General features: G+C 41.9%; 1 protein-coding gene across 1 annotated transcript in view; it reads right to left on the reverse strand.

The window, feature by feature from the left end:
• Positions 1 to 23,990, reverse strand: part of ZFAND4 (zinc finger AN1-type containing 4) — a 68,442-nt gene that overhangs the window by 27,359 nt on the left and 17,093 nt on the right. The window contains exons 2-4 of the mRNA XM_082268177.1: positions 21,224 to 21,503; positions 8,958 to 9,033; positions 8,795 to 8,862 (exon numbers count right to left, since the gene is read on the reverse strand). Of these exons, the coding sequence (XP_082124303.1) occupies positions 8,795 to 8,862; positions 8,958 to 9,033; positions 21,224 to 21,401 (322 nt within the window). The 5' untranslated portion in view covers positions 21,402 to 21,503. The remainder of the gene's footprint in view (positions 1 to 8,794; positions 8,863 to 8,957; positions 9,034 to 21,223; positions 21,504 to 23,990) is intronic.

Here is a 23,990-nt window from a genome sequence, read left to right on the forward strand (position 1 = left end):
GTGCTAGTGTGAATGGGCTCTAAAGAAAACCCAACCATACAATCCCATATACACAATTCTATACCCGAAGTTGATCCAGAGAAAGGCGAAAAACCCCCAGCAAAGCATGATCCAATTTGCTACAGCAGGGGAAAAATTCCTTCCTGATCCCCGAGAGGCAAATCGGATATACCCTGGATCAACTTTCCCTATAAATATTAGTACCCATTTATATTAAGTACACCCAGGAAAGAATCCAGGCATTTTTTTAAAGCAATCTACTGAGCTGTCAAGAACCACCTCTGGAGGGAGTGTATTCCACATTTTCACAGCTCTTACGATGAAGAAACGTTTCCATATTTGGAAATTAAATCGGTTTTCCTCTAGATATAGAGTGCCCCCTTGTCCTCTGTGATGACCTTTAAGTGAATAACTCACCATCAAGTTCACTATATGGACCCCTTATGTATTTATACTAGGGATCGACCGATCATCGGCAAAGCCGATATATCGAAGGCCGATCTGCACGATATATCGGAATCGGCCACCAAGGTGACCAATATTTCGGGGAAAGTGCTTGTACTGGAGTGATGCCTGCAGCTAGAGGCATTACCTCGGTACCAGCGTTCATAGCTGACGGTCGGCTGTCTTGTAGACAACCGATGAGGCAGAAAAGCCGCTTGGCTGTCATTACAAGGAGCGGGAGGGGACGTCCCCCCCCTCCCGCGGCTTGCCCGGATCTCCCGTCCCACCGGGAGACCTGGGCAACCAGCCTGCATGGCCGCCGAAGAGAAGATCCAATCAAAGCCGCATTCGGCTCTGATCGGGTTTCCATGAAGAACCCGGAAGTGATGTCATCACTTCCGGGTACTCGGCGCCAAATTCAAAAAAATTACAGCATTCAAAACAGCCAAACTTGGCGTTTTGAATGCTTTTAAGTGCAGAGGAGGGGTTTTGGGTCTTTTAGACCCCCAGATCCCTCCACAAGAGTACCTGTTAAAAAAAAAAAAAAAATTTAATGTACGAAAATATCGGCCAATACTAATATGCAATGACCAAAATATTGGTATTGGCAATAAAAAAACAATATCGGACGATCACTAATTTATACATGTTGATCATATCCCCCCTTAATCTCCTCTTCTCAAGAGAGAATATATTCAGTTCCACTCTTCCCTCATAGCTGAGCTCCTCCATGCCTCTTATCAGTTTGGTTGCCCTTCTCTGCACTTTCTCCAGTTCCCCAATATCCTTTTTGAGAACTGGTGCCCAAAACTGAACTGCATATTCCAGATGAGGTCTTAGTTAACTGCAAACATCATTCTCAGTCTGCTTGCACTTGTTTTTGGTCTTATGAGCTGGAAAATCTATGTGCAGTATGAGGAGTGCGTTATTGTTGGAGATCAGTGACAGCGTGGTCCAAGTTTGACCAGCCACTTTCACAAGTTGGTGAAAGTGGCCAGGGTCTGATGCCGCATCTATCACACCCACATACTGTATAACTAAAATATAACTCGGTGGGCAGACTGTTTCATAGACATCCTTTTTTTTTTTTTTTTTTTTTTTAAAGGATCACAGTAATTTTATGGGTACTAAAACTATAAAATATGAGAAAAAAGACAAGAGTATAATGTTAATCGCAATCTCAAACATGGCCAATGTACAAAGAACCTGATTAGTAATTTCCAACTGATAAAAAAAGTATGGCTAGAATACACAGAAAACTTGCATCAGTTTAATAAGTTCATAAGAAAGAAGAACAATATAACCACGCCAATGAAAATAGCAAGTCAGGATTGTGCTTTTTTTTTATTTATAGAATTAGTGGTGATATCATAAGTATTTGGTAACAAGCGTGAAGAAGAACAAAAAAAAAAAGCTAGGAACAAAATGAAGGGACTTGTAGCTTTCCCCACGATCTATAAACTGAAAAGTCTATAAATAAAATTTGAGAGTATTCTAAGAGCTCCCTGTTCTGTTTTTCTTACAGATTAGGGATGCACTGATACCAGTTTTTTTTCCAGAGAGAGTACGAGTATCGGTACTTTTTCTCAAGAAATCACAGATACCAATAACCGGTACCTATTTTTTTTTTTGTGCGGTGAAATTTGAGTCTATACAAAATGAATGAGCTAAAATCGAACTGCAAAGAATCGCATGTGATTTGAACTGGAATACAGTGCAATTCCTGTCTGAATCACATGTGGTTTCCCACAGGGCTCCTATGTGAACCCAGGCTGAAGTCACTATGACAAGCCAGGGTTAACAAAGGAGCGGTGGGGGAAAGCACATGTGATTCAGACAGGAATCGCACTGCATTCCGGTTCAAAATCGCATACTGCTCTTTGCAGTTCAATTTGAGCTCATTTCATTTTGTATGGGATCTATTGCACCTCACGAAAAAGTCCATTGGGCATTGGAGCATTTTGCAGAAGTACAATTACGCCTGTAAATGCTTAGTATAGGCCCCGATACCAGTATCGGTGCAATGCTATTACACATTCTAACTGCAAAGGATACTAATAACTGAATAACTGATCTATACGAATAACTGAATCTCTTTTATTCAGTTGTAAAGGTCTAGCTTTGGCAGGGTGTCACCTGCCTCCATTTCAGCACATATTAAGCAGCATTCTTCTGTCTAGATATGGGAAGAGCTTTTGAAGATGTCTAGATACACCATTAAATGGTCGGTCTAAAAAAGAGATCTTCTGTCTTCATTGGGGCAAGGGATACCAGGGACCGAATTCCGGTGAAGAAACAGGCCAGGTGAGGACAGTGCTGGATCCTGGGCCTTGTGAATGGCCTATTAAAAGTTTTTGTAGCTGCTGACTTAATTTTTTAACTTAAGACTGGACCAGCACTTTACCCATCGATTTATACAAAAGGGCCATGTTTACCTGCAAGGGATGCACAGGTTTTCCATGCATCTGTATGCAGTCAGTCCTATTCTGGTCTGTTGGGACGATGTGGCTGCTTCCAATTTGACATCTGTGCGGGTATGTTTTGATGCGTGTCCCTGAACGCACACTGTGCATTTGGGAACGCTCATCCACAGATGTCAGAATCCAAGCAGCAGCCATACCTGGATCCTAGGGGTCCTAGCTAATTCACTTTTGATTGACAGGTTGCCATAACAACGGGGCGGGAACTTCCTCTGCCATTTCTGTGGCAACCTGCGCCGCAGAGTGTCATTACTGCACAGAAGCGAGATTGGGAGGTGTATGCTGGGTAGCCAGCTGCACCTATACCTGGAAATAGACACAAGCGGGCTTCAGATGCCCAGAACTGCGGTGGCCTCTGCCGGCTTGCAACAGTGTGCCAATCATGGGGGTGCTTTTAGAAAAAAAAAACAACAAAAAAAAAACAAACTGATTATGCTGAGTGGAGCTCTGCTTTATGTAGGCCCAAGTGAACGAGGCCTAATAAGGCGTTGCGGTTTTATAAAGCCACGTACTGTATGTTAGCAGATGTTTATATTCCATTTCTGAAAAAGTGAGGGAGCTGAAAAAAAATCCCCTTATCAGTGCCTGTTCACATTTCAGAGATGTCAGACATCACATGTGATTCGCACTGCTCTGCAAATCACATGCGATGCCTGTGCGATGCGAATTCAGCCATACAGATTATGTGGGTGAATTTGCATCGCATTCGGACCAAAGTTGCGCAGGACCCTTTTTTTGGTCTGCACCAGAATCGGATCGCATGGGTGTGCACGCCTATGCAATCCAATTCCTGTCCAAATTGACAGTTCGCACTGCGATATGCAAACTAATCTGGGGGTGTGGTTAACTTTGTATTGACACTGCCAGCAGTTCGCCTATGGCAGTGTGAACTGCCTGCGAGTCTGGAGCCATGTGGGAATCCGCAGTGGATTCACAGGGTTCTCGCATCGCACCAATGCGAACTGGCACTCACTGTTTTTGAGTAATGAATGTGGCAAATATGACAGAATAGCATTTTTATAGCACCTCCCTACAGTACTAAACCTGGTCTCTGGATTCTGGACCCAGAACTTGCACGATTTGTTGGGGACCATTACACCAAATGTAGGCCACATGGTCCCTCTGGGACAGATTTTATTATTTCCAGCAGGATTACAGCAGTAGTAGTCACAGGTGTCGTTTTATGAAAGGTTGTCTGAATTGAAGTTCACTGTTATTTAAATCTCAATAAAAAGATAAAAAAAAAAAAAAAAAAACAAGATGAGCATCCACATGGAGTATGAAAGACTCTAAAGGGGGTACATACTATAAGAAAAGAACGATCGTCCGATTTTCCTCGTGGTGTCACAGCAAATCGGAACTGATGAACGAAAATTTGCACGAAAATTCTTGTATGACAAAGGCTTTTTTTTGTGGTTTATTGTTTCTGATCATGCGCAGTCTCTTTTCTGATTTTTCTTATACAAAAATCGTATGAAAACGGTACACATTAAAACGAAAATCGTTCATTCTTTTCTGTAGGAGAAAAACTTTGGAGTTCGTCCCTTCGAGAATTTTCGTACGAAAATTCTGAATCGGCTGTGGAAAGTTGTGTACACACTATACGAAAATCATACGAAAATTCTTTGGTCGAAAATGTTCGCCCGATTTTCTTATAGTGTGTACTAGCCTTAAAAGGTTATGCATTATCCATGACTGGTACAAATATTATATTTTATATACTTCTATATTGCACATACACGCAACCTGAAGAAACTGATTGTTACGTCTGACACACTAACACAAATAAAAGAAATGTGTGCACACTCGCTAAATGCAGTACTAAATTCATCAAAAATTCAGATAAAAATCAAAAAACTTTTCTACTGCCGGAGTTGCACATATGTAATTCTTCTATATAAATCTGTATTCGGGTTCCTGAATTCTACATCGATTTGTCGGCATCTGCTTTATAGGCATATTGTTAGCTGTGCTCCTTTAGATATAGGTTGGTAAAAAGTCACCGTTGTACAGATCTAGCTCCTCACTTTACACTGCTTATGGAACCGTCTGGATGACTAAACAGCGCTGCACACAAATGGAAAAAGGATTCCCTTACCAAAGGCAAAATGCTGCCAAATACTAATGCTGGGCAAATCCCAGAGATGCAGCGCCAGTGCCAAGCACATTAATAGTCGACCTCATTAATTTCACATTATACTATTAACCCTTGAAATACCTCTAAACTGGAAGCTTTCCTGCACCACAAAATAAACTGGAAGAACTTTAATGAAACAATATCTTGTCTGTACTCAGGCAGAGCCTAAAGCTTTAACAAGACCACCCTTCACCTTCTTTTGACAGCAATATGTAGGACGTTTCATTAGTGACCGTCTTAAAAGTGTAGATTAACCCAGAATTTAATATTTCAATGATGGGACAGTGTGACCATGTTTTTTTAAAACTAGCTTTTTCTCTTTTCAATTATTATTTTCAAGAGAAATACTTGGCAATCTTGCCAGTTGACGTCTTCCAAGGTTTAATCTGACCATGGCAAGCATAGAAGCACATCCATGCTGGCAGGGTCAGCTTGTACCTCTTTGCTTGGAGTTACAGGACGCCATGCCTGTGACTTCTAAGCCAATGTAAGCCACTACCCAGCCCTGTCTTGATTGACAGAAGCTCCAAGCAGGAGAATCACTGTCAAACTGTAAACCACAAGCTTATGTGATGTCATCACACCCGCATACTAAAAGGACATGCATTCCCCTACTATACTGAACAGACACCTATGAGAAGAAGGTTTACCATCACATGACCATACAATAAAAATATATGTATAAAAAAAAAAAAAAAATGTTTTTTTTGTTTTTCCTTTAAATATTGTGCTTTTCCTATAGTAAGTTCACATATTCTTTAAAGTGGTTCTAAAAGCAAAAGGTTTTCTTCCTGAAAGCATTCTATTTACTAAAGTGAAAAAAAACTTGTGTGTGCCCTCCCTCTCCTCATTGGCTCAGACACAGCAGCGGGAGACATTGGGTCCTGCAGCTGTCAATCACAGCTAGCAAGGAGGGAGTGGGGGGAGGGGGGGGTGTCGAGCTGCACTGTGTGTGTCAAAGGACACACAGAGCACAGCTTGGGAGCGAGCCTGCATGAGTGTCCCCATAGCAAGGGGCACTCTAGGGGGGTACTCAATGCAAAGGCGGAAGTGATGTCGGTGGCTGCAGCCACAGAGGGGGGAGAAGGAGGAAGTACAATCAAAAATGCCCTGAAAATAAGGTAAGGGACCCCCGAAAAAAATTGAAAATGCCCAATTGTTGATCAGCATAGCAAGCACTCCAGGAACCACTGAATTTGCAAAATAGGCCGGAACTCCGCTTTAAGACTAAGCCTTTTTCTGACACTTGTTGCTTACAAGGTAAAATCTGTATTTTTTGCTGGAAAATTACTTAGAACCCCCCAAACATTATATATATATGTCGATCGTTGCAATCTTTTATGTCACACTGTATTTGCGCAGAAGTCTTTCAAATGCAGTTTTTTGGGAAAAAAATACAGTTTAATTTATTTAAAAAAAAAATTTAACAGTAAAGTTAGCCCAACTTTTTTGTATAATGTAAAAGATGATGTTAAAAGGAGGAGAATTGTGAGAGACTGGTGATCTTTATTCTAAGCAAAAAAATTGCGATTCTCATTTTATCCAGAATTGTGCAGCTCTAACCACGGATTTGTTATAAAAGATAAGATGCTGTATAGCTCAAGTTAAAAAATACAAAAAAATACCAATATTGCAAAAATGCAATAACAGACTACAGGATTCATTTTTACAATTCACAAAGCTTTTAATAAAAAAAGATAAAGATATTTGTTTTAGCAATGTGAATGTAATGCTCAAATCTCACTGGGCTCAGCTAGAAAGAACTGCCTTTTAAAAAAAAAAAAAAAAAAAAAATGCAGAATCTTATTCTGGTGTATAAGCTTCATGAACTGAGCCTTATATAGGCCCATTCACACCATTGAGGGGAACGTGCAAGACAATAATACACTTTGGTGGGATGCAGTGCTATTCATTTTAAATGCCACTCCACAGTTTGTCAATGGATATGCGTGGCAAGGCACCAATAATGCATGGTAACACACTACTATTCCTTATAGCGTGCTGCATGACAAAAAGTAAGAAATAGTACATGCATCTTTTTTGGTGTGCTAGGCAAATTGCCTAGCTGCTTTCACACAATGCATGTCAAAGTAGAACTTCACTCTTTCAATCAACATGGAATGTTTTTAACCCTTTTGCTGCTAGTATTAGTAAACAGACAAGAAAGGATATCATATTTACTTGTTTTTAACTTTTTTTTTCCCCAAATATAATTTTTATTAAGGTTTCCGGGTGAGGGTTTTTTTTTTTTTTTTTACATTAAGGCTCCTTTCACACGGTCCGCTGTCCGGTGCGGACCGTTCGCTGCTCAATCCGCCGATCCCCCCTGAGCAGGTGGATGACAGCTCCGTATGCGCTCTGTGTGCGAAGAGGGAGGTGTCAGATCTCCGCTGCCCTCTTTGGGGGAATCGGATGAGAGCGGACCGCCTGTCCGCTCTCATCCGATCCCATCTGATCCCCTGGACGGATGGAAAATAGGGTTTCCATCCGTCCGGATTTCACGCACAGGATCAGATGCGGATGGCAGCGGACATGGTCACCGCTGACATCCGCTGCTCCATAGGGATCCATGGAGGATCTGATCAGGTCCACCTAAAAAACTGACAGGCGGATCTGATCGGATCGTTCGTGTGAAAGGACCCTTATTCAGTTGCTTCCCGATTTCCAGGTCTAGGCAAATGTCTTACATCGCAGGAGTCTTCAGGAGGGATTTTCTCAGCAAAGCACACCCTCCTGCCTGCCTGTGCCAGGGGCAGACAGATTCCAGGAAGTAAATGCTACATAAATCTGCCCTTACTCAAGATGGCCATGGCAAGAACTGCTGGGGGGTGTTTTTCAAAGGGATTTCTGAGTAAACATGGATGGATGGTTCAGTTTGCTTTGAATATTAAAAATGAATTAAATAGCATTTTTTGGTTTGTGATGCTCAGAAGAAGCATAGTTCCACTTTAATTACTGTTTGCTAGCATGGTGCAACAGCATAAACAGTCTCTAAAACAATATCCCAAAAGAATAAAGAAACAATAACTTTACCCATTTAGGGTACCACCACTTAAGTAACTTTACTTTGACACCAAAACCTACCCAGGATGCATTGCTGCAGCAGGGAAGCAGGAAGAACCACCATTGGCGAGTATGCATTGGGTAGTGGGTTGTCGGGGGATAAACTTTGCAAAAATTTGCACTTGTAACAGGCAGATTTTCTATTTCTACATTAAAGAGGAAGTAAACCCTCCTCAGGAAGTTGTACCTATAGGTAAGCCTATGATAAGGCTTACCTATAGGTACTGTAAATATCTCCTAAACATGTACCGTTTAGGAGATATTTACCTTTAATGCAGCCAGTGACGTCACTGGCGCATGCGCTCTGAAGGAACGGCTGATCGTGCCGTTCCTTCAGAGCCCCGTGCCGTGACCGTCGGCTCCCGCGCGCGTGCGCGGGAGTGACGTCACCGCAGCTCCGGCCAATCAGATGGCCGGATGCCGCGATCCCGGAAGACAGGCGACTGAACATGTCGCCCATCATACAGGTAAGAGAGCGGCACGGCGGGGGCTCGTTCTAAGGTAAGTATTTCATAATGAGCTAGTATGCGATGCATACTAGCTCATTATGTCTCTCTCTTGCAGGTTGTAAAAAAAAAAAAAATTTTCTGAACGAGTTTACAACCTCTTTAAGTAGTTATTACATAACGGATTATTGATTTATGTAGATTATAGAAGTTTCTGCACATACCTCTACGAGTGTTAATTGGGCCTGCTCTCATCGCCAGCACCAACTTCAATGTACAGCCTTCAGAGATCCTTGGGAGGAAAACAAACACAGTTCCATGTGTGATTTACCAGCGAGTACAGCTTTCACGATTAAAAGCCAGGACACATTATTTTAGTATACTTACATATAATCATTTAGGCAAACCTCATCCTTGAGATCGATATTATTCCATATTAAGTGTTGCTGGATTATTGGAATACCTGAAAATAAAACCGTCAAATTAGTCAAGATTTATTATCTGGAGGGATTCGAATATTGTGAATTACAAACTTTAAAGATAATTGGGACATTTTAACAAAAAAAAGTACAGTGTTCTGTGGTGCGCAGAAACCAGAGCTCTTTGGGTGCCACCCAGTGAGTTGACCAAATGTTACTGAGCAACTTTTTTGCACCAAGATTTTGAAGTGAAGCCTAGATTTAAAGTGAAACTTCACTCTCTCAATCAACACTGACTGTTGTTAAAGTGGAGTTCCACCCTATTTTTATACTTACCTCCATCTTCTCGCTCCGGGTCACCTGAAAAAGAAATGGATAATCGCATATTTTTTTTTTTTTACTTACCTCGTAGCAAAGAAAATATACTTACCTTACTTCCTTCTTCCTCCTTCCTCGGCCGCGGCCCGTCGTCACTTCCTGGCTCTGCAATGATTCCTGGGAGCTGGACGTCATAGCTCCCAGGAATCATTGCGCCTGCACCGGCCCCGACGTCAGTTCCGGGTCGCGCGCGTCATCCCCTTCTAAACAGCTTCTGGGCATGCCCAGAAGCTGTGGAGGGATGATGCGCGCGACCCGGAAGTGACGTCGGGGCCGGCGCTGAGCATCGTGGGACCAAAGAAGGCGGAAGAAGACGCCGAAGAGGACGCGCTGGCTTCAAGCTGCCCACATCTGAGATGGCAGCGCTGGACAAGACGTTTGCAAGGTAAGTATTTGTCCTAACAGGTAAGTGCAACCCGGGACAGATCAGAGGCTAGCCATTGTGGAATGCACTAGCCCTGACTGTCCCGGGGGTATTAAAAAAAAAAAAATCCAGGGTGGAACTCCGCTTTAATCCGTATTAGTAAATAGATAGGAAAGTAAATCATATTTACTTGGTTTAAACTTTTTATTTTTTTTAACATTTCTTTGGTTACTTCCTGCTTTCCAGGCCTAGGCAAATGAGATCATACATCCGAGGAGTCATCAGGAGGGGTTTTCTCAGCACATCCTGCCTGTACGCCCGAGCAGAGAGCAGATGGATTCCTGGAAGTAAATGCTACATAAAATCATATGCCCTTGCTCAAGATGGCCGCTGCCAGAAATGCTAGGCGATTTCTGAGCAAAGTTAAAGCGGAGTTCCGGCCTCAAAAACTACTTTGGGCCATCCGCTTGCTGACATTCACCTGCAAAAGAAATGGATAGTCCTGATTTTTTTTTCTTTACTTACCTTGTTTTTGAAGAAAGTATACTCTTGCCTTCCTTCTACTTCCTCCCTCTGTGGCCACGGCCCACGCTGTCACTTCCTGCTTGCATTGACTCCTGGGAGCTGAACGTCATTGCTCCCAGGAGTCAATGCAGCCCCGCTCGTCAGTTCCGGTGGAGGCGCGTCATTCCCTGCTAAACAGCTTCTGGGCATGCCCAGCTGTGCAGGGGTGACGCGCGTGCACCAGAACTGACAAGCGGGGCTGGTGCAGGCGCATTCTGGGACGAAGAGGACACCAAAGAGGATGCCCTGGCTTCAGCTGCCCACACCTGAGATGGCAGCGCTGGACAAGAAATTTTTAAGGTAAGTATTTCTTCTAAAAAGTGAAGTGCGACCCGGGACAGTTCAGAGGCTATCCATTATAAAATGTACTAGGCCTGACTGTCCCGGGGGTATTTTTATTGAAAAAAAACGATTCCGAGGCCGGAACTCCACTTTAAGCATGGAGTCATGGATGGATGGATGAGTTTGCTTTGAATATTGTACATAAATTAAATCACTTATTTGTTTATGGTGATCAAATGTAGTGTAGTTCCGCATGAAAGTATTCCTCCTTAACATACTAGTTCTTTGGAATTAAAAAAAGATCCAAAAGGCATTAAAACCTTCTAAGGCCTTTTTCATATGACCTGCTGAGGCAGATCAGAGGGGTAAGATGTTACTTGTGACATCCTTATACGTTTCGAACTTCCCTTAAAGTATAACTAAATGCATTTTTTTTTCTTTTTTCGTTTTGGATACAGGCGAGATGGATCAGAACATCTGACAGTTTTTATTGCTCTTTGTATCCCTAATAAAGGAGATCCACTCTCCTGTTTACCATTATGATTGAAATTGTGGGTTTTCCCCAGAAAAGTAAGAGAGGGGAAATCTTCCAATGGGGACACTAGCTCTGGTGGCCTTGAGGCCCCCAAGGAATTCCCTTAATTTACAGGGATTGCCTCTTTCTTCCAGTTTCGCTCTGGAACAGGAAGTGAAGGAAAATCGCCACAATGGGACACAGATGGCTAAGAAAAAAAAAAAAAAAAAAAAAAAATTCTGACAGGGGTTATAACCCTCCCTTACTCTAGCCAAAAATGAAAACATTTTGCCCAAAGTTCTACTGGATTTATGTATTCCTTATGGTGGGTGGATGTAAGCGGAATTGGTTACGCCTATACTTCCCCACATCGAGTCCAATCAGTAGAAGGATTTACTGAGGTCCCATATACCATTACACCAAAGTTTCAAGAGCACAGAGGGCCTCTTTTTCAAGGTGATAAGAGACCACAATGCTCTTTAAACATTGGTTTAACTGTTTTGTCATGCACCTACCCTTCACAAAGCTTACCCAAGGATGGCTGTGCAGTTTGGCTTGATTTTTAACAATAAAATCTCTCTCCACTCTATCCAATATAAGAGATTGCTCTCAAAGGCGACCCTGATGATGGTGCCACATCCCAAAAGGTATACAAATGCAGAAAAAAGGGGTTCCCCTATGGTGGGACTTTTCAGGCACTCTAGTGAAAATACAATAGTATAGTATAATACAAAATTTATTTTATTGAAAAGATAAGTTTATACATATAAAAGCATGGAAAGCAGTTATGAAAATACAAAAGTTGCAGACAACGTGAGTACTGTAGAAGCAGGGACCCAACGCGTTTCGAAGTGTAATACTTCTTCCTCAGGGGTACTCTTTAGCTTACAGTGTCTCTATTAACTGCGTTTGTATGACAAATATCTTGCTTGCACAATAATAAAAGCAACCGAACTGTGGCGGTCCATGTGATAGGTTCAGATGATGATATAAATAGTTGTAATAGCCCAATGATTCAGCCAAAGTGTGGGAAGACTACCAGCAAAGCCCATTAAGTAGCTGAAGTCCAAAGAAGGGAGCCCTTGGACTGAGATAAGCAGCTTCAAAGATTCATGACCACAGCTCACAAAGATCAGAATCCACTCTATCCAAACTTATGAAAAAAAAAAAAGTATAGGCATTAGATATCGTTTAATGCTTTGGTGTAAGGTATGAGGACCTCCTTAGACTTTAATCCAGGTTCTTGTGTTGTTACATCTATACCTCCTACATGTCGTATCACTCTATACACTGAATTATTTTTTTCAGTTTGCTCAAAAACGTAGTTTGAATGAAAGATCTCTACTGCCACAATTCAACGGCAACACAAAAATAAATTTCATTGTGCAAATGAATGACATCGACAATAAAAAACAAAAATGACCTTTAACAAATGTCACAGTTATAGACGGGTTCTATCAATGGCTGCAACTCAGCAGGGGGGAAAGAAAGTGGACTTACTGGAAGAATTGTTTACACCATGTCCCCTAGTGACAATACAATAATTAGCGCTTGTAGAAGGGCACAGTGACAGGAGAGGACATAAACAGATCAGCTGAGCCTACCTGCTAAATGTCAGCTCAGACTAATGTGCTAAACAGGCCTTATTCTGTCCTGCAAACAAGGATGATCCATAGCAAAATGTATTCTACGTATCTTTTAGATTTCCAATAAGTGCGAGTGATGTGGACAGCAGTGGGAAGGTGGACACGTAGGTAGGATCTGACCAATGAAAGAAGTTTCTATAAACAAACATGCACACAACACTAGAGCGTACATTCTTATGGTTCTGTAGGAGGGGGAGAATAGGAAGATGTCCCCCACACCAGGCTTAGAAATGTTTTTTTACAATTTTTGCAAAGTTGAGAAAACCCACACTGTATGTATGGTAGGTGTTCCCATTCAAAACAGCATACCGAAAATAATATAAAGACTAATCCACTTTTTACATCAGGTTACATCCGGATTTAGGGTGCAACATGTAGCATAGTGAAAATGGTACCCCCCCCCGGTCTCTGTTGGAACATCGCCAACAGAGACAACTGCCATTTCCCAAAGATCATGGCAAGCAATCAAAACTCGCCTTAACTGATCTGACTGCAATAAATAGAAATCTATCTTTAAACGCTATGACCTATTGGTACTTAGGACCAGTTCACACCATAGAAACACAGTTCAGGTGCTTTTCTGCATGCGCGTTTTTGAGGCTTTACAGTGCATTTTTAATGTAGTCCAGTGCATTTTTTAGCCCTCTTTTTTCTTAAAGTGGAGTTCCACCCTAAAATGTAACTTTGGTCCATCTTCTTGCTCCGGGTCACCTGAAAAGCAAAATGGATAATCGCAATTTTCTTTTTTTTTTACTTACCTTGTTTTAGAAGAAAATATACTCAACCTTACTTCCTCTTCCTCCCTCTGCGGCCACGGCCCGTCGTCACTTCCACATACTGTTTAGCAAGGTATGACGTGCCTGCACCTGCCCCGACGTCAGTTCCGGCACCGGAAGTGACGAGCGGGGCCGGTGCAGGTGCATTGATTCCTGGGAGCTGAATGTCATCGCTCCAAGGAATCAATGCGCCTGCACCGGTCCCGCTCGTCACTTCCGGAGCCGGAACTGACGTCGGGGCCGGTGCAGGCACGTCATACCTTGCTAAACAGAAGCCCAGAAGCTGTGCAGGGATGACGCTGCAGCCCCGGAAGTGTTGGCGGAGCCGAAGCAGTGCATCGTGGGACCGAAGAGGACGCAGAAGAGGATCGCGCTGGCTTCAGCTGCCTACACCTGAGATGGCAGCGCTGGACAAGACATTTTCAAGGTAAGTATTTCTTCTAAAAGGTAAGTGCAACCTGGGACAGTTCAGAGGCTATCCATTGTGGAATGCACTAGCCCTGACTGTCCTGGGGGTATTTTTATGTATTTTTTTTTGTTTTAGGTGGAACTCTGCTTTAACTTTAAATAAAGACGTGTGGTTTCCATGGCATTTAAGTGCGTTTTGATAGATTTTACAGCGTTCCAGTACAGTCTAGTGCAGGGAAAATGCAGCATGTTCTACTTTTTGTTCTGGAACTGGATTGCACTGGAACTGCAAGCACTGGTGTGAACTATGCTATTGGAAACGATATAGTAGCCTACTGATGCAGAACAAAACCTCACTGGACTGCATGTGGTGTGAACTGGCACTAAAAAAAAAAAAATTATATATACAGTATATATATATATATATATCATAGATCTTACATTGCCTTGCTTAAAGTTATATCAATATCTCAGTTTATAAGCACCTTCAGCAGCTGATTTAATCACTTACTGAGTGTGCTCCTTTTTCTTGCCCCATCCCATAGAGCCTCCCTTGCATGCAGAAGATAAAAGTGCGCCTCCCTACACTTTGTGCATCAAAAAGAATCACACAGCCCTTAAGTCAAGAATGTATAAACAAATAGTGTAGCGCTAAAAAGGAAAAAAAAAAAAAATGATAAATTCTAACACTTGGCACTAGAAATGATTTGAAAATAAATAACATTAAAATACTCTAATGTTACTCTAACACTAATTGTGAAAGTGATATAAAGCAATGATAAAGGGAGGATAACAATCCAACCTGTAAAGTGATATAAGATTAGAAGTAAAAAAGTCCTTCAATGCAAAAAAGACCCCAACTGAATCAACATAAAAGTCTTTTAGTGAAAAAGGAAGAGGAAGTAGTGAATCCCAGATGGAAGGAACCACATGTCCCAGCAATGGTGGAATATCCTACAGAGCTTCCGCTGGATGGCACCCGTGATCAGAGAAGATGTAAGGTAGGCTGCTTACCAGATATCCATGGTCATCTAATATAATAGATAGACCTCATAAACACTTGTCAGTAGGGGCCAATCGCAATGATCCCGCAGGACACTCCTTAAGGCTCGTACACACTTGACGAAAATCGGACGAAATATCCCGATTTTTCTCTCTCATGCTCAGCGGTCATAACCGTTTTTAGTTGACAGTGCATAATGTTTACGAAATTTCTCATCCGATTTTTTTTTTTTTCCTGACATTTTTTCCTAGACTTCGGGGTTGTCAGCAACTTCAGACCATACGTGGTCTTTCGTATCCGATTTTTCGCGGACGTACTGCATACACATTAAACAAACATTGGTCGTCTGGGGACGGACAATAAAAATTTTGGTGTTTCTTCCTCCGTTTTTTTTCGTTGAAAAGGTCGGCATCGGCTGCTGAAAGTTGTGTACACACTAGCCGAAAATCGTACGATTTTACCTCGGACGGGAATTTTCGGCAGATTTTCTACTAGTGTGCACCACACCTTAGGATGGCAAATCGAGCTGGAGCAGATATTAGAGGACCAATCCTCAGATGTAAAAGGGTGAAGCCCATGGGAAGTAATCCAAAAAGGAAAAAATGCACATAGCGTAATACCGTAGCAACAAGCCAATTTATTAAAAAAGATTGCACTTACTAAAAAAATCTCCGATTTTTATCTGTTATATGCCGGATGCCGCAACTTGGATTTTAGTGTACTGGATTATTGCTTCCTGCTTGAGTACTCATATGTTTTTAGTAAGTGCAATCTTTTTTAATTGACTTGTTGCTACGGTATTACGCTATGTGCATTTTTTGCTTTTAGGATTACTTACCATGGGCTTCACCCTTTTGAGATCCTTAGAAATTGAAAGTAAACAGCAGTGGAGAAGTGCAAAGCATGCAGGGAATCCAGGAAGTTGTGAGAAGAGAAGGCCAGCTGGCAGGCAGAACTCACAACATGAAAGGACAATCTTTAGGTAAGCTTCTAATATATTGTCAAAAATAACTACTATTTGTAATGTTATTACAAAGACATTTAATAAAATTACAGTAGGCTGCCATCATAGAACTCCTTTAACCAGAGGCGTAACTAGAACCTTCAGGGCCCTGATGCAAGGAACCATGAAGGGCCCCCCAGACCCCTGGCCGGGGCCCTTACCTTCAAGCCCAGGGCTCTTCCCACTAATCCTGGGGCTCTTTACACTTGTTGCATGGCCTTTTATTATGGTCCCGCAGCAGGATCCTTTCACAAGTTCTGCAGTGGGCCCCCTTCCTGCAATCTTGGGGCCTCCCCACAGTGGTGCAATGCCAGGGCCCGGTTGCAAGTGTGACCTTTGCGATCCTGGAAGTTCACCCACTGGTTTGCTACCGGGCCCCCTGGAGCATGGGGCCCGGTAGCGATTGCAACCCCTGCAACCCCTGTAGTTACGCCCCTGCCTTTAACCTGATTACCGTGTGGAAGGCACCTACTGCCTCTGCCCTACCTTTGTCGCTGGTATCTCAGTGCAATGGTAAAACTTGACAAAATGATTTCCAAAACAAGCCATCTAAACAGGTTCACGTGGCCAATCACACTATTACCCCCCGCTGTGTAAGAACCATTTTGTAAGCTGGAAATGTCAGAGTGTACATCCTACTGAAGATTAGCCGGTATAGATGAAGAATAGTAGTATAAAATGAGGACATTCTCTGTCCTGATGATGCACTCAGTCCTATGCCGAGATATTTCAGCCAAAAAACATATTTACCAGTATGCCTCCTAATTATTAGCTTTCCCAAAATGTAAAGTGGGGTGTCTCACTGAATGCAGCATGTCCCATCCTTATTCTCTGGTCTCCTGACAGAGCAAGTAAACCATGAGATTACCAGGGTATGCATGTCAGCAAGGTGACTCCTAGGTCATTTCTCTGCAGTCACTTCTAACTATGTCAGCCACTCAGTAGGAGGTATGTATTTTGTATTGTGTAATGACCGCACAGGAATCTCCCATTACCTGAAGGGAAACAGCTCAGGTCAGAGAATGAATAATGGAAGCCAGCTATCATACTAAACACTGAGTAGCCTGAGGCCCCTTTCACACGAGTGGACTGACGGGTCCGCCTGTCAGGTTTTCAGGTAGACCGGATCAGACCCTTCATTCGCCTCTATGAAGCGGCGGATGTAAATGGACCCGTGTCCAATTATGCCCGCCAACATCCAATCTGATAAGCTAAAAACAGACGGATGGGGATCCCCTTTAGTCTAGAGCAGTGATGACAAACCTGGGCACCCCAGATGTTTTGGAACTACATTTCCCAGAATGCTCATGCACTCTGCAGTAGAGTTGAGCATCATGGGAAATTAGTTCCAAAACATCTGGGGTGCCAAGGTTCGCCATCACTGGTCTAGTGGATCGGATGGCAGTCCATTTACATGAGACCGCCCAAAGAGAGCGGGCTGTGCCTGTTCTACATACGTGGAGCGGAAACAGACCAGCCATCCGCCTACTCAGCAGGATTAGCGGACAGATCCCCTGCTGAGCAAGCGGACTGCAAGCCGCGCCCACTCCGATGTGGAAGGGGCCTTGGTAAGCTGCTAGGGGGGGTTGAAGGATGCCTTTACCAGTTCATAAGGCAGGGGGAATGATTCCATTTTTTAAACATACATAAAACAAATTGAACACACACACACACATTTATTTTGCCTCCTAGGACAAGGGAAAATGTAGAAATTACAAATCTGACCAATGTGGACACTTAAAAACACCAATCACACACACACACACTTGAAAAAGTATTCCTACCCCTTGAAATTTTCCATTTAGTCATGTTACCACCAAAAAACGTAAATGTGTTTTATTGGGATTTTATGTCATAGACCAACACAAAGTGGCACATAATTGTGATGGGGAAGGAAAATGATAAATGGCTTTCAAAATTTTTAACAAATAAATATATGTGAAAAGTGTGGCGTGCATTTGTATTCAGCCCCCGAGCCAATACTGCGTAGAACCACCTTTTGCTTCAAATCTTTTGGGTTGGTCTCTACCAGCTTTGCATATGTAAAGAGTGAAATTTTTGCCCATTCTTCTTTGCAAAATATCTCAAGCTCTGTCAGATTGGATGGAGAGCGTCTGAACAGCAATTTTCAAGTCTTGCCACAGATTCTCAATTGAATTTAGGTCTGGACTTTAAAGAGGTTGTAAACCCACTTTGTTTACATTTACCTATAGGTAAGCCTACATTAAGGCTTACCTATAGGTGCTATAAATATCTCCTAAACTTGCACCGTTTAGGAGATATTTACATGACAATGACGTCATAGGCGCATGTGCTCTGAAGGAACGATCACTCGTGTCGTTTCTTCAGATCCCAGTGCCGTGAACGGCGGCTCCCGTGCGGGAATGATGTAATCGCGCCCCCGGCCAATCAGATGCTCATTATGCCTTTGTCTTTACAGGTTTTTTTTTTTCTCATATTTTTTTAAGCGGGTTTACTTCCTCTTTAACTGGGCCATTGTATCACATGACTATGCTTTGATCTAAACCATTCCATTACAGCTCTGGCTGTATGTTTAGGGTCGTTGTCCTGCTGGAAGGTGAACCTCTGCCCCAGTCTCAAATCTTTTTAACAGGTTTTCTTCTAAAATTTCCCTGTATTTGCCCTTTTCCCTGCTGAAGAAATGAATCCCCACATGATGCTGCCACCAGATTTCTCGGTGGGGATGGTGTGTTCAGGGTGATGTGCAGGGTTAGTTTTCCACCACACATAATGTTTTGCTTTTAGGCCAAAAATTTCAATCTGAACAGAGCACCTTCTTCCACACTTGCTGTGTACCCCACATGGCTTCTCGCAAACTACAAACAGGACTTCTTTCAACAACAGCTTTCTTCTTGCCACTCTTCCATAAAGGCCAGATTTGTGGAGTGCATGACTAATAGTTGTCCTGTGGACAGATTCTCCCACCTGAGCTGTGGATTTCTGCAGCTCCTCCAGTTACCATGGGCCTATTGGCTGCTTCTCTGCTTAATGCTCTCCATGCCAGGCCTGTCAGTTTAGGTGGATGGCCATGTCTTGGTAGGTTTGCAGTTCTGCCACACGCTTTCCATTTTCAGATAATGGATTGAACAGAGCTCCGTGAGATGTTCAAAGCTTGGATTTTTTTTTTTTTTTATATATATACCCTAACCCGGCTTTAAAGTACTCCACAACTTTATTCCTAACCTGTCTGGTGTGTTCCTTGGCCTTCGTTATGCTGTTTGTTCACTAAGGTTCTCTAGCAAACCTCTGAGGGCTTCACAGAACAGCTGTGTTTATACTGGAGATTAAAATTACACACAGGTGGACTCTATTTACTATTCAGGTGACTTCTGAAGGCAATTGGTTCCACTAGATTTTAGTTAGGGGTATCAGAGTAAAGGGGGCTGAATGCAAATGAATGCCACACATTTTAGTCATTGATTTATAAAAAAATGTTGAACCCCATTTATCTTTTTCCTTCCACTTCACAATTATGTGCCACTTAGTGTTGGTCTATCACAAAAAAACCCCAGTAAAATATAATTACATTTTTGATTGTAACATACCAAAAATGTGAAAAAATTTCAAGGGGTATGAATACATTTTCAATACAATAATATATATATATATATATATATATATATATATATATATATATATATATATATATATATATATATATATATATATATATATATATATATATATATATACACACACATATACACACACTATATAAAAAAAAATAAAAAAAAACACACCCCAAGAAAAGCTAGATGAATTTTATGTGAATGTATGTGTGAATAAGCACATTTTTTTTAATACTGTAAACTCTCTCCTTTTTGCGCAGGAATTATTCACTCATCTCTACTGATAAGCAAAAAAAACATCAACTGGCTTCATCAGCAAATAGGACAAATCTGGAGCACAAAGTACTGGACCAAATAACAGCTAATATTTTTATTTAGAGCAGTGAAATATGTATTCTGATTGTTTTACTGTATAAAACCTATTGCTATGTGTGATAGCCTCCTGTAAATATTTTCTATCCATACACACACGGCAAAACTATCCATACAGTAGGTTTAATGCCCAAACTAAAAGTTGCAGTATTATGCGTTTTGGTGGCTGCAAATGAACCTGCGTTAGCTAGATGAGAGGAGGTGCCATTAAGAATTACTGGTAACCACATGCCTGCAGAAAGCAACACATTTCCGCAACTGATGTGAACCAACCCTTAACCACTTGCCGACTGGTCACGTTGACCGTACTGTGGCAAAGTGGCTCGTTCCCGTCCAGCGACGTAGACCTACGTCACTGGACTCCTCCCCTTTTGGGCGGCGCACGCGCGCCGCCAGAGGCTCGCTCCTGCTGTATTCAGTCACAGCAGAAGTCGGGCCAGGGATCGTCGGGGAATCGAGTGTGGAGATCCGCCCATTTGTGTAAACAAGCGGGCGGATCTCCTAAGTGACAGACAGGGTCAGATTGCAGGGTTCAGCATAGCTGAACCTGCGATCTGTCCCTGTGTCACTCAGTCACCTCCCGCCACACACACGTCAGTAAGCACCAGGCATACATTAACCCCTCCCTCTCCAATAAAATTAACCCCTTCCCTGCCAGTGTCATTTTTACAGTAACAGTGCATATTTATAGCACTGATTACTGCAGTAATGTCACTGGTACCCCCAAAAGTGTCAAAAATGTCAGTCAAGGGTCCGATCTGTCCACCGCAATGTCGCAGTCCCGCAAAAAAAAAAAAAAAAAAAAAAAAAAGATCGCCGCCATTACTCGTTAAAAAAAAAAAACCACACCAAAAATGACAGAAATCTTTCCCTTAGTTAGTAAACGCAATAACTTTTGCGCAAACCAATCAAAATACGCTTATTGTGATTTTTTTTTTTACCAAACATAGGTAGCAGAAAACAAATTGGCCAAAAATTAAAAAAAAATTGATTTTTACATTTTTTTGGAGGGAATTTCATATACAAAAAATTTGAAAAATATTGTTATTTTTTCAAAATTTATGCGGCCCGCAGCCCATCTCTTTATGCAAGCTGTGGGTTGGGGGTGACCTTGCCTTCAGCTGGTTGGGGTAAAAAAACAGAGCGCAAGTTCAGAGATCGGCAGATGTCCAAGCTCCTCTCTACTTAAAGCCAAATGAGAAGTAATAGTGGTGTTCAGTACCAGACTTTCTAGCTTTATTATCAGGTACAACATAAGCTTCACAGGAACTTGTATTCGGAATCTGCGCTAGAAGTTACATCACACACAATCATATCAAGAAAAAGATGAATACCTTCCAGCCTCTGAATTTTTGCTTTAACACAGGCCACGGTTTCAAATGGTGAGACTCTCAGCTCAAAGCAGGTTCCTGTCAAAGTTTCAATGAAGAGTTCCATTGTAAAAGGTCCCTTGCAGAGCAGCGATCCATCTTTATCTTCATTAAAAAAAGGAGGTTCCTTTTTGTGTGTCATTGCATAGTTTATAAAAGGTGGAATGAGCAGACTTAAAATTAGGAAACCTCAGGCCCGAGGAGTAACCGCTTGTTATAGCTGTTCATCTTTAAATATTCAAACCTAAAACATTTAAAAACAAAGTTTTAGACCGAAAGTAGTACATGTGCTTGACATATTATATTCATTAGAGACATCAAACAAGCCACATTTTCTCTACTGACAGGTAGATGAACTGAGGTAATTGCAAGCTCTTGTGTGAAGCAGTTGAGGTCTATGAACAGCGAGGTTCTGTTCTCATAGTGCCACCGTGATGTAATTTCCAAAGCTTTATTTTATGTATTTATTACAGGTACTTCTATAAGGCCGTAAATTTACACAGCGCTTTCCATATATGTTGTACATTTAGGATTAGTCCCTGCCCTCAAGGAGCTTACTGTCTAAGTTCCAAAACTCACATTCATACAGTACACATACTAGAATAAAATTTACCTATCAGCATGTCTTTGGAGAGCGGGAGGAAAATGGAAAACCCGGAGAAAACCCATGTAGGCACAGCGAGATCATGCAGACTCCAGACAGGTAGTGCCGTGGTTGGCATTCAACCCGACGACCCTAGTGCTTCTAGGCGGCAGTGCTAACCACTTAGCCACTGTGCTTTATAATAATGTTTAGGCCATGCATCTTCAGACTGCAATGCAGCTGCCAAATGTAGGGTGTACCAGTCTGCATTTGGCAGTGCCTGTGTAAGCATTAGGCTCACTACCTGGAAAGATCAAACCAAAACGCAATACAAGAACAGCCAGACTGTGAGAAACATTAGGCTCTCTTTTGGATGCCCATTATTGGACCTTGATGGACACTGGCTCTCTTCAGATGTCTATAATGAACCTTGTTGGTGATGGATATTAGGTTCTCTTTGAATGCCCAATAATGGAATTTGAGGATGATCGACATTAGGCTGTTTTTGAATGCCCATTAATAAATCTCGGGGGTGATGGACATTAGGCTGGCTTTTAATGCCCATTAATAGACCTTGATGATGATAGACATTAGGTTCTCTTTGAAAGCCTACTAATGGGCCTTGATAGTGATGGACATACGGCTCTCTTTGGATGTCCATTAATAGACACCGATGGTGATAGAAATTAGTTTATGATTGCAAATTCATGGGTCTTGATGGTAATGGACATACGGCTCTTTTTGGATGTCTATTAATGGACCTTGTTGGTAAAAAGACATTAATATCAGTTTGGATACCCTTTATCAGACGCTGATGGTGATGACAGTTAGATTCTTTCTGGATGCCCATTATTGCACCTTGAGCCCCATCTACTCTTAACCAAACGAGCTTGCACTTATTCTTCTCAATTGTGATTCTAGGAAGAGAGATGGTACCATATGGTTACAGCCAACCAGATAAGTAAACACCAATGCTGGTTTGGAAATCCAGGGCAATAAAAAATAAAAACAAAAAACATACACGAGCCAGTTAAACTTCCTCTTTCATATGAAACAATCTACTTTTGTGAATAAAAGCTTCAGTGTTGATCGATCACACTGGTTATAAAAGTAAACAAAACAGCACTGAGAAAATATAAATGTCCACTCATTGTGCAGTTGGGTTTTATTCTACCCCAGTGGTTATTTACAACATACAGGTATAACGCTATGATTCATCCTATGGATAACAGTAATACTCCGTGTCCATGGCTAGCTGACCCACACATGTCCAATTCTGCAATGTAGGAGAATCTGTTAATTCTATTCATTTGTAAGGGGAACGGAGGTAGTTACACTCATTTTGGCAGGCACAAGGATGCAACTGTGTGCAGTTTCCCCCCTGCCGATGTACATAAGGCAAACACATTCATTCGGAGAGAATGGAGGGTCTCTTACATTTAAGATCACCATCAAAGCAAGGCAAATATTGCTGTTCAAACCTAGATCCAATGCCTTTGTACAAAGACTTAAATGCTCACAAATTAACAGATCTTTAAACCAATAAAACAAACGTTCTATGAGATGGCCAACGTCCAATCACCAGCAGAGACTGAAACAACTTCCACAGAATGAAAACCGTACAGTTTTTCATAATGGTTTCCTGGCAGACTGTTACAAGTCTTATCAGCGCTGCAAGAGCAGGAACATTTTTATGATGTGGCTAAGGCAGGCCAAAGATGATGCAATCTTCTTTCCTGCAACCAACCAACATGGTTCAAATCTCGGCCAGTCCCCACTGAACTGGCCGAGTTTAGAACCATTTATGGCCAGCTTAAAAGTACATTCTTGTACACTCAAAATTGCAGTATGGTGGACATTTTTGAGGCAGATTACAGCTATTTTCTGCCCTAAAATAGCTGGTAGTAATAAGGTAAATTTGTCTGGACTTGTTCTACGATGTTGAAGATGCTACACAGCTTATCCAAGTCACGAAAGCAACTATTACCACCATAACTATACTGGTCAAATGAGAACCATTACCTAAAAAAGTTTCTTTTTATATTGTTTATTTTCTAAACTTCAAATGATGCTCAAACCTTTGACGCAGTAGCAGAAATACTTGCTGCAATTCTTTAACCGCTTACTACGAATATACTTTGTCACGTT

This window comes from Pelophylax lessonae (genome assembly GCF_965119305.1).
Source record: "Pelophylax lessonae genome assembly, chromosome: 9".
In the NCBI taxonomy this organism is placed as follows: Eukaryota; Metazoa; Chordata; class Amphibia; order Anura; family Ranidae; genus Pelophylax; species Pelophylax lessonae.